The sequence below is a fragment of the Pituophis catenifer genome, unplaced genomic scaffold, assembly GCF_029215685.1.
Source record: "Pituophis catenifer annectens isolate HBS135680 unplaced genomic scaffold, rPitCat1.0.hap2 SCAF_1, whole genome shotgun sequence".
Taxonomy (NCBI): Eukaryota; Metazoa; Chordata; class Lepidosauria; order Squamata; family Colubridae; genus Pituophis; species Pituophis catenifer.
This window is the reverse complement of record NW_027256881.1, coordinates 177176012-177188286: the sequence shown is the minus strand read 5'-3', so window position 1 is coordinate 177188286 and position 12275 is coordinate 177176012. Positions and strand designations below refer to the sequence as shown.

Genomic DNA, 12275 nt, shown 5'->3' with positions numbered 1-12275 from the left:
AGGTTTAAATTAGTACAGGGTACTTTCAACCACTAATGTGATGTTACGTCAATTTTTACCTTATCCTGCTTGAAAATCTCTTTTATTTTCTTTTATTTTTCTGCTTTTCTTAACAATGCTTTAAACATATATTCAACCATTGCATGGTTATCAGTTTAATTCCAGGCCTGGGTAATGCCTGAGTTCTTTTAATATATAATGGGACTTGCCTACATACAGATAATCCTTGACTCAGAACCACAACTGAGACCAAAATTTCTGTGGTTAAGCGACACAGTTGTTAAGTAAGTCACATCCAATTTTACAATCTTCTTTGATATGGTTATTAAGCAAATCACTGAATTGTTAAGTGAATCATGCAGATATTAAATGAATCCAACTTCCCCCATTGACTTTACTTATTGGAAGCAGGCTGGGCAGCAGTGGTGGGTTTCTACCGGTTCGCCCTGGCTCCCACAAACCAGTAGCAGCAGTGTCGGAAGGCTCCACCCACCCACCCAGACGTCATCACGGACAGTCTGTGGATGCGCAGAAGCACTGCACACGCGGTCACAATTGCAAACCGGTAGCGAAGGTAAGTGGAACCCATCACTGCTGGGCAGGTTGCAAATGGTGATCACGTAATCTCAGGATGCTGCAACCGGTTGCATACATGCCTGTTGCCAAGTGCCTGAATTTCAATCATGTGACGATGGGGATGCTGCAACATTTGTAAATGCAAAGACCTGTTGTTTTCAGTGCTGTTGTAAGTTTGAATGATCACTAAATGAATTATTGTAAGTTGACGACTAGCTGTACTGAGATACTGCTAAGACTGAGATTGAAGCCAACAAAAGGCAGAGCCTTATTGGTAGCAGCCCCAAAATAGAAGATCTTCTTTCCTTTTAACTTGCCCTTTGAAACCTTAATAGGTTTCTCAATACAATTGTTATATACCCTATTTTTCGAACTATAAGATGCAGCAGTGTATAAGACGCACCAAGATTTTGAAGAGGTAAGTAAGAAAAAAAAGGTTTTTGTCCTCCCCGGCCCCCAGGAGCACTCTGCAGGCCTCCCAAACTCTCTGCGTGCCCCATTTTTCATGAAAATGGGCCAGTTTTTCACTCATTTTTGCGTAAAATGGGGCGAGCAGAGGGTTTGGGAGGCCTGCACAGTGTTCCTGGGGGCTGGGGTAGGGCAAAAACGGCATTTTTGCAAAAAACAGGTGAAAAATGGGCCCGTTTTTCACAAAAATGGGCCAAGCGGGATGGGGCTTCAGGAGGACAAAAATGGCTGTATTCCGTATATAAGATGCACCAACATTTGCACCCTCTTTTAGGGAGGGGAAAGTGCGTCTTATACTCCGAAAAATACGGTATTTATATCTTGTCTTTGTTCATATGCAGTTTTGTAAAGCCATTGCTCTAAAAAAAAAACCCAATGCATGTAGGATATTGTTATATTTAATAGATAGGCTACATAAAATATTTTATTTTTTTGTAATCAGCAAAGCTAAAAATGAAATATAGCAATAATATATACTTACTAATTTCTCAGCTATACATATCTGAGAAAATAATACATATTTTGCTGGTTAACAATTCTGGTAGGACCTCCACTTCTGATGAGGTTTGCTCTGAGCATCAGCAGATTTCATTTTTCAAGTAAAAAACAGCTGTCTTTTGGGGAAGTGAGGGAACGGTTCATGGTTCAAGGCAAGGATAAAAATTTTAACTGAATCTACCAAACCCTCATTCTCTGCTCATTAAAACAGTTTCTATAAATTTCAAATGTCTCCAGACTCTGGCTCAAAAATGCATATAAATAGTACAGGGGGGAAAAAAAGAGTGTGTGCGCATAAATCATTTAAAAGCCCATTTAAAAGTCATATGAAAGATATTTCTGGCTGAACATACACAAAACTGAAAGACCAGAAACAGAGCGATTTTCCTTCCCCCTTATTTTGAGGAAGCTCGCGTGGAGAGACACTTTGGATTTCCCAGCACTAGCCAAAATTTCAGCAAATCAATTCTACTTGTAGTGTACGTCGCAAAGACATTTGCAGTGCAGAAAAATATACTGCATTAAAGTATCTGTAATTTAAAGATTTAGTGGGTTACTTCTACTTTATACCATTTGTGAAAGAAAGCTTTTTTACTTACTTAGTCATTCTTTCCCACTGTATTATACAAATGGCAGTTTCTGGAAGTTGATTCTTCCTGGAAGCTATCTACTACCAAGGCATGATGTACAATGAGCACTTAGAAATGTGTTTTGCTGTGACTGGAACTAAGATGAAATAGCAACATTCGAAGAGATGAGTTTCATTTATGAAGGAGCCAAGTATCCCATTATTCTAGAACAATGGGAGATTGCAAAGAGAAAGCAATGCCCTACAGTGTGATTTATTCCTTTCCAGTTGCAGTAGAACATTTCTGACAGACCAGCAAAACAGCCCCATTTGCCAAAGTCTGGGTAAAAGTTAACGCTGTTCTGCTGGATTAGTTGTATCACAGTAATACCGTATTTTCTGGCGTATAAGACGACTTTTTAACACATGAAAATCTTCTCAAAAGTCAGGGGTCGTCTTATACGCTGGGTGTCGTTCTCCTGTAACCAGGCAGACCAGCCTGAAAGGCTCTGACGAGCCTTAAATGGCTCTGGCGATCCAAGCTCTGACGATCCCAGCTTTGCCTGCTAATCAGGCAACGCAGCTGGGATCGCCAGAGCCATGTAAAAGGAAAAAATTGTTTTTTCCTTTTACATGGCTCTGGCGATCCAAGCTCTGACGATCCCAGCTGAGTTGCCTGCTAATCAGGCAACGCAGCTGGGATTGCCAGAGCCATGTAAAAGGAAAAAACTTTTCCCCTCCAGCTTGCTTACCTTAGTTGCTAGTCGCAACGCTTGCCTTGCTTCGCTTGCCTGAATCCATTCCATCAGCAAGCACTCCCTGCCTGCAATCAAGCAGGCAGGGAGTTGTGGACTTCAACTCCCAGAATTCCTCAGCCAGCAAAACAAAGCTGGCTGAGGAATTCTGGGAGTTGAAGTCTACAAGTCTTAAAGTTGCCAAGGTTGGAGATCCCTGTTCTATTGGGTAAGTTTTTTTCCCCTTTGGGAGCTTTAAAAAAAATAGTTAATTGGGGTTTTTTTTAGTTGTTCTTTTTTAGACCTAGCCATTTAAAGTTTAGGAAGTTTTAAATTTAGTTTTCATATAAAAATAAAATAAAATAAAATAATATTTGTGCAGCTTTCTGAGATTTAGTGTGTTTCTGTAGTGTTTCACTCTAATTACACAAACACACAAAATCTCACAAAGCTGTATGTGGAATTTTGTGTGTGTAAAATGTAAAAGTTGTTTTTTTGGGCTTTTTGTGGCTGTGTGAGGTTCCTGCTTGTTGCAGGGGCCATTTTGGGTCTAGCACAGCTGCTTTTACATTGTGGGTGAGCCAGTTGTGTTGTGTTGTGTGTGTGTAAAGTGTGAAAGTTGTTTTTTTTTTTTTGCGGCTTTTTGTGGCTGTGTGAGGTTCCTGCTTGTTGCAGGGGCCATTTTGAGTCTAGCACAGCTGCTTTTACATTGCGGGTGAGCCAATTGATGTTTTTTAATTTTTATTTGGTGTGCGTTGGAAGAGGGGTAGTCTTATACGGCGAGTATAGCCCAAACTCTATATTTTAACAGGAAAAGTCGGGGGTCATCTTATACGCCCAGTCGTTTTATACGCCGGAAAATACCGTACTTCTGCAGCACCAAGATTTCAGAATACTTCATAAGCACTACCATCCTTTTAGTAACATCTCTGAGGCATAAAGAATGCCTCCAAAGTGAACGCTCCATATCAGGAAGCCTGGCAGAACAAATTTATCCTAATGTGACAATCTGAGCAGACATCTATACCTCCAACCCTGCAAAGCCTTTACAGTACTATATTTTTCAGAAGTTATAGCAGGTAACTTGGGCTGACCTTAAGAAAAAGTAAGCAGGGGAGGACTTGGCTATTATTTGGATAAACTTCTAGAGAATCTCAAGACTTTAGTCTAGATTGAGAATTCAAAGTATGTCCAAGTAGTCATCGGTAGAACTCCCCTTCAAGGAAATGTGACTACTTTAGATACACTACTACCACACATGAGATTTATAAGCCCAATTTAAATAAAGAATCCAGGCTCAAGAGTTGCCCTTCTAGAAGACAGACCTTTGTTTCCAGAGTTTTCATTTTGTCTACTAAAGAAATATACAGGGCCAGATATATGCCTCAGGGGAGAGAATCATTGCACATACTTGGCAAAAAATTAAATTAAGTCCAATATCTAATCAGAATGTATATTGAAAACCCAGTAGAGAGAAAACAGGAAAGGGTCAGTTGCAGGTTTAAATAAAACATATCATGGTCTTTACTAAGGAAAACAGGCCAGACTAGGTAAATTAGAATTAACCAGGACCTTAAACCTTGTTCTTACTGGGCAATTCCATGAGACTCCACAACAAAACTTGTTTCTACTTTCTACCAACCTCTTGAAAGCAAGTAAGTGGAGTATATTTCAGGAAAGGAAACTCTGACCAAACAGTATCTTGGATGATCTGATGTTCACTACTAATTGCTCCAAAGTCAGTTTGGCAGCACTAGATAGCAGACATTTGTCCATATATAGGCTGGGATTGGGCCCAACTCAACAGCACTTAACTAAATATAGATTTTTAGACAACTAGAACAAGGCTCTAGGTAGATTTTCTTCTCCCCTCTGAGCTACATGTGAGAACAAGACCGAATTTTGTGAAAACTAAGTTTACATATGCAATGAACTGAGAAAACTGTAGTATCACTGAAATGAGAGGAACATGGCTGAAAGTAGGGACTGCTTTTCCCAGGGCCAGCCAGCAAAGGGAGATTCCATGCATGCAATTATCACAAAGAACATGATCACAAAAGATTGGCAACCAAAGTATACAACAGATGTCCCTTTTCTCTACATCATCATTCTAAGAGAAACACTTTGTGCAGTAGAATTTTTCATCAGTTAGATCTTTCTTTTCTTTTTTCCATATACAGGCTGCACATGTGGTCTTATTTTCATCACCACCACCATTGATAGTCAATCCAACTCCAATTCAAGGTAACACAACAGGCAAGCTGTTGGATGTAACTTGCATTCACAAGTACTGGTCAGGCCAAAAGAGTTTTCCCACCCATTTATTTGTTTGTTTGTTTGTTTGTTTATGTAGCCACCTATTCGCTCACAGCAACTCTAGGTGGCTTACAAACAATAAAAACTCAATGTAAAAAAATAAAAAACATTATTTGGGAATCATGGAGACACATCACAGTAGAAGGATAATTTACATATTATTGCTGTCAAGATGGTTTCAGTAAATGGGAGCATTAAGAATGTCTACCACTGGGGGGGGGGAGGGGGGGCAGGAACCTAAATATGAGAGAAAACACATTCTTCTTTCCAGAAATGACAAAAACATGTAACTCCCATGGTTCTTTTAAAAAGGCAACTGCAGTTATACCCAGAATCTTCATTTCAACCTGGTCTCCATAATCTGAAGAGAAAAAGAAAAATCAGTGTGCGCTAGATGATTTGCCAGATCCAAACCAGGGGTGAAATGTTTCCAGTTCGGACCGGATCGGGCAATCCGGTAGCGAATGTGGCAGGTGGTTTGGAGAACCGGTAGCGATGGCAGCGTGAGGCTCCGCCCACCCACCCAGGTGTCATTACTTCCTGGTTTTAACCAGGAAGTAATGTGTTTTTTACCATTTGCGCATGCGCAGGTTTTGCACAGGCGCAGAGGGTCTGCACGCACACGGCGTGTGCACTTCCAAACTGGTAAGAAAGGTAAGCAGATTTCACCCCTGATCCAAACCCAACAGGTTTTTCATACATACAACAGGAATTTTTAGATATATCTGCTTCTCCCCATAAGGTAGAAAGTATATTCAATTTTTCTGGGTTTAGCCATGTGTACATATTACAGAGATGCATAACTAGCTTTGCATATTCTTTATTATATTCATGCAGGGCAAACTAGATAAAACATACAATATAAACAATTAGGCAGCTACATAAACACTATAGGCAAGTGTAATATCCAATGAGATTTCAAACCATGAAAAGCTGCGTCTATCTCACTCACTAACCCAGGACAACTTATTCAAAAATGTTAAAGCTCTTAATTATATTTTAAGGGTTACCTAAATCCTGTGCTCAATTCAGCAACTATTAAGGAACTGTCTGCAGTAAGCAAATGTATAGTTAACAAATCTGAATGTATTGTCTTGTTTCATTTAATTTATTCTGTTTTTAAACAGCCAGGTGAGAGGGAGAAGTCAACTATGGATGCTGTTTGCTACTAGAACACATGCTTTGCAAGCAAAAGGCCTGAAGGTCAGAACCAATGCCTGGGATCACCAGTTTAAGAAGACCAGAGGTGACAAGGAACTGACCCTATCTGGGATGACTAGGCTGAATTCTTGCTGCATTATTGTTTGCCTCTCAGCAAGTTATCTTCCTATATGTCTTGTGAAGTTTCCTTCTAACAGCTCTTAGCAAACTTTTACCAAAACACACCATGGTAGTCAAGTCATCTCCAAGAACCTCTCCAAGATCCACAGACAGAGAGTGTAAGCAATGTGTGCAAAGGAAAGTAATTTCTGTTTGAACAATGCCAAGTATCCAAGAGAAGGGGACAGCATTTTGACTGGAAAATGTATGTGAAAACTATGCTTGTTTATTACAGAGATAGCAGACAGACAGCATAACTATGTATGCTCAACTCTAAACATGCATAGGTTCAATAAATAACATTGTAAGCCAAACTACCTCATGGGGTTCATAAGATTTGCCCCGAGTCCAGATGGTAACGATATGTAAATGGACAAGATAAAATTATTTCTTCTACCTCTTAAGCCATTGCAAGCAATAACCTCAGATTCCAGTCATCATTTCTAGTCATTTCCGGCTTTTGCTTAGGTATATTCTAAGCCTGAATCTTGATTTTTCCAGTCATGAAGGACATAGCCAAGCTGTGTGGTAAGCCTAAAGTAATGTAACAAACAGTTGCCAAAAAAAAAGTAAGCCCCTCCAGTCTATTAACTATTTTTCCACACAGGTTCATTTTAAATCCTAGTAGTCTCTCCATCCAAATAACATCTGGGTTGAATATTCCAGCCAGTGATAACCCCCCTCCCTGCCTCACTTATGTCCCTGTTGTAAAACCACACTAAAATTTTGCACAATACTATAGCATAACACTGAGAAAAGCTGTATGAAGAGCTCTTTTCCAGCTACCCAGAGGTGTTACGTGGAGGCAGAATTATTTGCCTTGGGCTATCAAATTTATGTCTATGGGAAGATTACTTATATGGTACAGGTAGTCCTCAATATGTGACCACAATCAATCCCAAAATGCTAAGCAAGACAGTTGTTGAGTTTTGCCCCATTTTATGACCTTTCTTGCCACAGTTGTTAAGTAAATCAGGCTTTCCCATTGACTTAGCTTGTGAGAAGATCACAAAAGGTGATCACATGACGGGGACCCTGCAACCATCATAAATACATGCCAGTCTTCTGAATGAAGATGCAGCAATGGTCATAAGTGTGAAAAATGTCCTAAGTCACTTTTTTCAGTGCCATTGTAATTTCAAACAGTCACTAAATGGATGGTTGTAAAGCAAGGACTACCTGTATTTTATTGGTGCACACATACATGAGTTTTCAAGCATGGGAAGGTGGGAACAACAGACACTTTGGCTATCACCAAAACAGCTTAAAATGGCACATATATCGAGAGTTACCTTGCTCACTTTAATGCCAAGAATGCTTTACTCCAAAAGGATTTCTAACTGTATAGTTTCATTTCTAGGAGCCTCTAAAGTTTTAATTAAGCATTTCTAGCCATATACCTATTAACACTGAAAACAAAGGATGCAGACATGCTACAATGGTGCTTGCCATATTTCTTTGGCCTAAGAGTAACATGGTCTTTTCTCTAAAAACTCTGAGCAGTTTAGGAACTTCCTTGTAACTTTCCACGTAGCTAATTCTCAGGACTTAACAACTTCCTCTTCCTACAGCACCAGGGAAGGAGGAGGACAACAAGGAGAATGAATGGCAGCTAGTGTTTATTTAGCAACTGACATGAGTTACTGCTGCAGTCAGTATAGTAGGTTTTCTGTTTATGACACTTGCCAACAACATGCAACTTTTCCTGTTCTGAATTCATCAGTCACAAAACCATAGACTAAGATAAAGGCAGGAAGGAAGGCTACTAAAGCAACACCATGTTACTATATTAGTTTTCTACAGCTGTCGCTCACATCAAAATACATGCAGGGACATTAAAAAGTCTTCCATTGAAAGCAATAAGACCTATTTCCACATAATATTACCAATGGACATGAAGGACCATGAAATCCCACTGAATTCAATGGGAGATGTTTAAGTAACTTTATCCCGTAACTAAAATGCCCAACTTGGTTGAAGAGTATGCCATTAGTGCTTTCACAATGCTGTTCCTTGGAAGTCTCAGGGCATCTCAGCATATGAGTAATATCAGTTATTGTATAACATCTGTGTAAATCTGGGTTTCCTAGTCGATCGTTATTGTGATAAAAAAATATTATACTATTCTATCTTAAGGATTTCATCTGAGCGAGAAGTTCCAAATTGCTGAAGTCATCAATGTAAGTGGTCTGTTCAACAGAGCTGTATCTTTACCTTGTTTAGGAATTCAGAGGAAAAGCAGACAGAATGGGGGATGGGGAAATGAGAAAGAACTGTGCTTTGAACAAAATGTATCTGGAATCCTTTGCCAATGCTACTTACTCAGCCTCTGGAGCAGATTTCTCAAATGTTGCTGTGATCGGACAAAGGGGAAGGGAAAGCAAGTCGAACCTTCTTGCTCTTCTTTCATTTGCAATGTCTCCCAGATGTTTTGCTAATATTTTGCTAGATGGCAATTTAATAAAACCTAACACATATTTTTTTAAAAAAGTGAATGGGGTCTAAGATTCCTGGGGTTATTCTGCTGCTTCACAAAGCTAGCAAACCCATTTTTAGAAGCAAATATTGAGTGTACGATAGTGCTTCCTCAACAAAATTATAATATATGAAACTTAATTGTCTTTATAATCATAAGTGTATTTCCAGAAATCACAATGTCTGGAGTAGAGTGAAAAAGCAAAATGTATCCTCTGAAAAATTAATTTAATGTAAGTGAATTCATGCTCATTGTTTCAAGACACTTTCCGTTCACTCTCTTCCTTGTCCCATTTAAGCAGAGTTTGACTGAGGTTTATACCCTTATACTTGGAACAAGGCTCTATGGGATGGGATGCAATTGGAATTTCTTCTGAGGAGACATGTATACATTCAGTATATTGGGGATAATTTTTATTCATTTGCTTTTAAGATTTATAAGCCACCTTAAAGCAGCAGCCTTAAGAAACACTGGCCTACAAAGATACAAGAAAAATATCCATTAAAACAATTTAAGTTTCAGCCACCTCACCAGGAGGCTTTAAGGGTACGATGTTTCTATTCAGCTCCTCCCCCAACACACACAATAGGAAGATAAAGCTGGTTATCTTACATGGACTATTTTTTAAAAAAATATAGGGACATGTGAACAGAGTGCTCTACACACTGACTACATTAATGTCAAGTTTCTTGAATGTGACTTGTTCACATGGCAACCAAGATTTAACCAAAAAAAAGAGCCCCCCCCAAAGCTAAAATTGGTATTTAAAAAATCCTTCCCATTTTGATTTCCAGGCAGAATGCTTTTATATTGAAAAAATTACAAGCAGTTTCCTTTTTCTATAGTAAAATAATCTCCCAAAATATAGCAGACAAAATCAGTGTTAGATTTGCTGGATGTGCCAACAGATTATTTTGCCTAGAAGGGTCTAGATTGTTATTAATATGCAACTGATGCAACAGCAAGACCACTGCTGGGAAGCAACTGGAAGAATTGTTAAGGCAAGAATTATTAGTCACTCCAACTGGATCAGCTGCCGAAAGGAGAACCATAAAGAAAACCAGATGTGACTCTTTAACCAATGTTTGTAACAAGCAAGCCAAACACAGGCTTCTGCCTTTCACAACCAAGAGGACTTGAAGTGTTTCCACCATGTATTTTTCTTTTTTTAAAAAAATACATTCAAAAAGAAACCTGGGGCTAAATATTATACATTAAATTTTAGTGTTATTCCAGAGCAGTAAGATCCAAGGCACTCCAATGCCCCCTTCCAGAACTGAATTAATAATGTTTGGACCGCAAGAGAATAAAATATAGGGTGAACAGGATAATGACTTGCTGTATCAGTCATGGGCATGGAAGTTACATGACTACCACATGGTGCGTGTCCCTTGTCTTGTTAACTCCACAGGCCAGAGTTCATCTGCCCCCTCACACTCTCTCTCTGAAGACAGGAGTTTTCAGAATACCAAGAAATCATTAATCAAGCCCAGCCATAAAACTCACACTACTACCTTAGGTGTCATCTTGCCCCTAACCAAGGAGTCTCTTGGAAGGGCTGTCCTCTCCAGCTACATTTCATTTTGCCAGCTGATAGTTAGACCGCTAAGCATTCCCTTTCCCCATCTCAATAGTTGGGCTAATCAAAGGTTTGATAAAAGTCTCTGATTTCTCTCTAGATTCCCATTTCTCCTGACAGTATTGTCTACCAGCACAGTTTTAACCTCATTACCCAATTTCCCTTTTTGGTAATATTTCTTAACTCTTCTAGTGTCTAAGTTCCCTCTGTTGGATGTGCAGAAATAAACTTGGATGGCATTGTTCTAAACCAGTATCACTCATGCAAGTTTTAAAAATAAATAAATAAAAATAAGTAGAAACTCAGATTACTGTTAATACAGCATGTTCCTAGAGACTACTTTCAGTAAAAACTGTCTTATACTTATGCACCAATTACTTTGTAAAAGAGGGAAAACACATTATTCCATTTCTATCCCGTTGTCAGTTGTCAACACCAGTTAAAAGTGATCACTCCTTATTCACAAAGAAAAAGGGGGGAGGGAAATACTTTATTCCTTTTTAAAATGAACTCAAAATATAATGCTAAAAGACCTCCAAATAACTTCCACCAGACCTAAGGATGTTCCCTGATTTATTATTATTCTTTTGATCTCGGTTTTAATGCAAGCAGTTTGCAACTACATCGCTTTGTTAATGAAACTGTAACAGTGTAGCTTATTTTAAAAGAAGGGGGAAACAAAGATGAGAGAAAATGAGAAATAAAAGAGAAAAGAGAGGCTTTGATTCATCAATGCCCGCATTTAAGAGGTTTACAGGAGTAAGGTAAATGGTTCACCTGCTGCCAGTTCTCCTCCAAGGATGGCAAAGCTGAGAAGTACCCGGTGTCGTGGACAAGCTGCAGTTCCTGGAATATACTATAACTAGCCAACACATCCATGTTGTTGTTGCTGCTGCTGCTGCTGTTGCTGCTGAGCAAAAAAACAAACCACAACCTTTTCCTTTTAGATTTGTGTTTGAAATTTCGTGACGGGGTTTTAGTTCTGTTCATTAAAAAGGAGGGGGGGAAAGAGTCTTAGGCGCAATCAATCCAGATGTCCTTTTTCTCTCGTTTTGCTTTTGTTTGAGAGAGAGAGAGAGAGAGACCAGAGAATATTTGTAGTCACACTTTCAAAGATAGGGGGAAAAAATCAAGGCAGGAACAAGAGTGGAGGAAGGAAGGGGAAAAAAAGGAAAAGAGCCCCATCAACAACCCAATAAGAAAGGAAAAATGCACCCAAACATGTACAAGGCGAGCCGTCAGCCAGGCAACCAAGAGGGGGGAACTTCTCCACTTGTAGTAAAAAGCAATTGCCTTCAAGGGCTCTGTTGCTGACTCCAGCGCTTGGACCAGAGAAGGGGGGGAATGCAAACTCACTGACACGAGACTGCCATCTATTTCTGCATTGCTGCTCGCTGCTGAATGCAATCTTTGCTCTTTATTGTGGGGGGGTTGCATTTTCTCCCTTGTGCGCGCTCTCCGGGCGCGTTCCCACTCTCTCCCCCCCTCCCCGTCCCTTCTCCGCGCAGTCGTGAGCTCTTCAGAGGAAACCGTCCATTAAGGCAGCGCGTGACCATGTAAGGTAAACAGGGGGAGGGAAGAAAGGGCCGCTCATGAAGTCACTGAGGCCCAATCGCGGCCTTCCTGGAGGAAGAGGGGACGGGCCAGAGCACGGAAGAGCCGGAGGGATTGGAGGAGGGTTTCATCCGACTGCCGCCTTATAAGGCAGTGTAAGGGGAGCTATTTTTAGAGAACTATATA

General features: G+C 39.9%; 1 protein-coding gene across 2 annotated transcripts in view; it reads right to left on the bottom strand.

Moving 5' to 3' along the window:
• Positions 1 to 11917, bottom strand: part of KLF7 (KLF transcription factor 7) — a 75581-nt gene extending 63664 nt beyond the window's left edge. The window contains exons 1-2 of one of the 2 annotated variants that reach the window (XM_070956792.1): positions 11892 to 11917; positions 11313 to 11445 (exon numbers count right to left, since the gene is read on the bottom strand). In XM_070956792.1, coding sequence (XP_070812893.1) covers positions 11313 to 11445; positions 11892 to 11908 — 150 coding nt within the window. In that variant the 5' untranslated portion in view covers positions 11909 to 11917. Of the gene's footprint in view, positions 1 to 11312; positions 11571 to 11891 lie in introns of those variants that run through there. The other variant, XM_070956791.1, reaches the window with a different exon arrangement.
• Between the last annotated feature and the right edge of the window lie 358 nt (positions 11918 to 12275).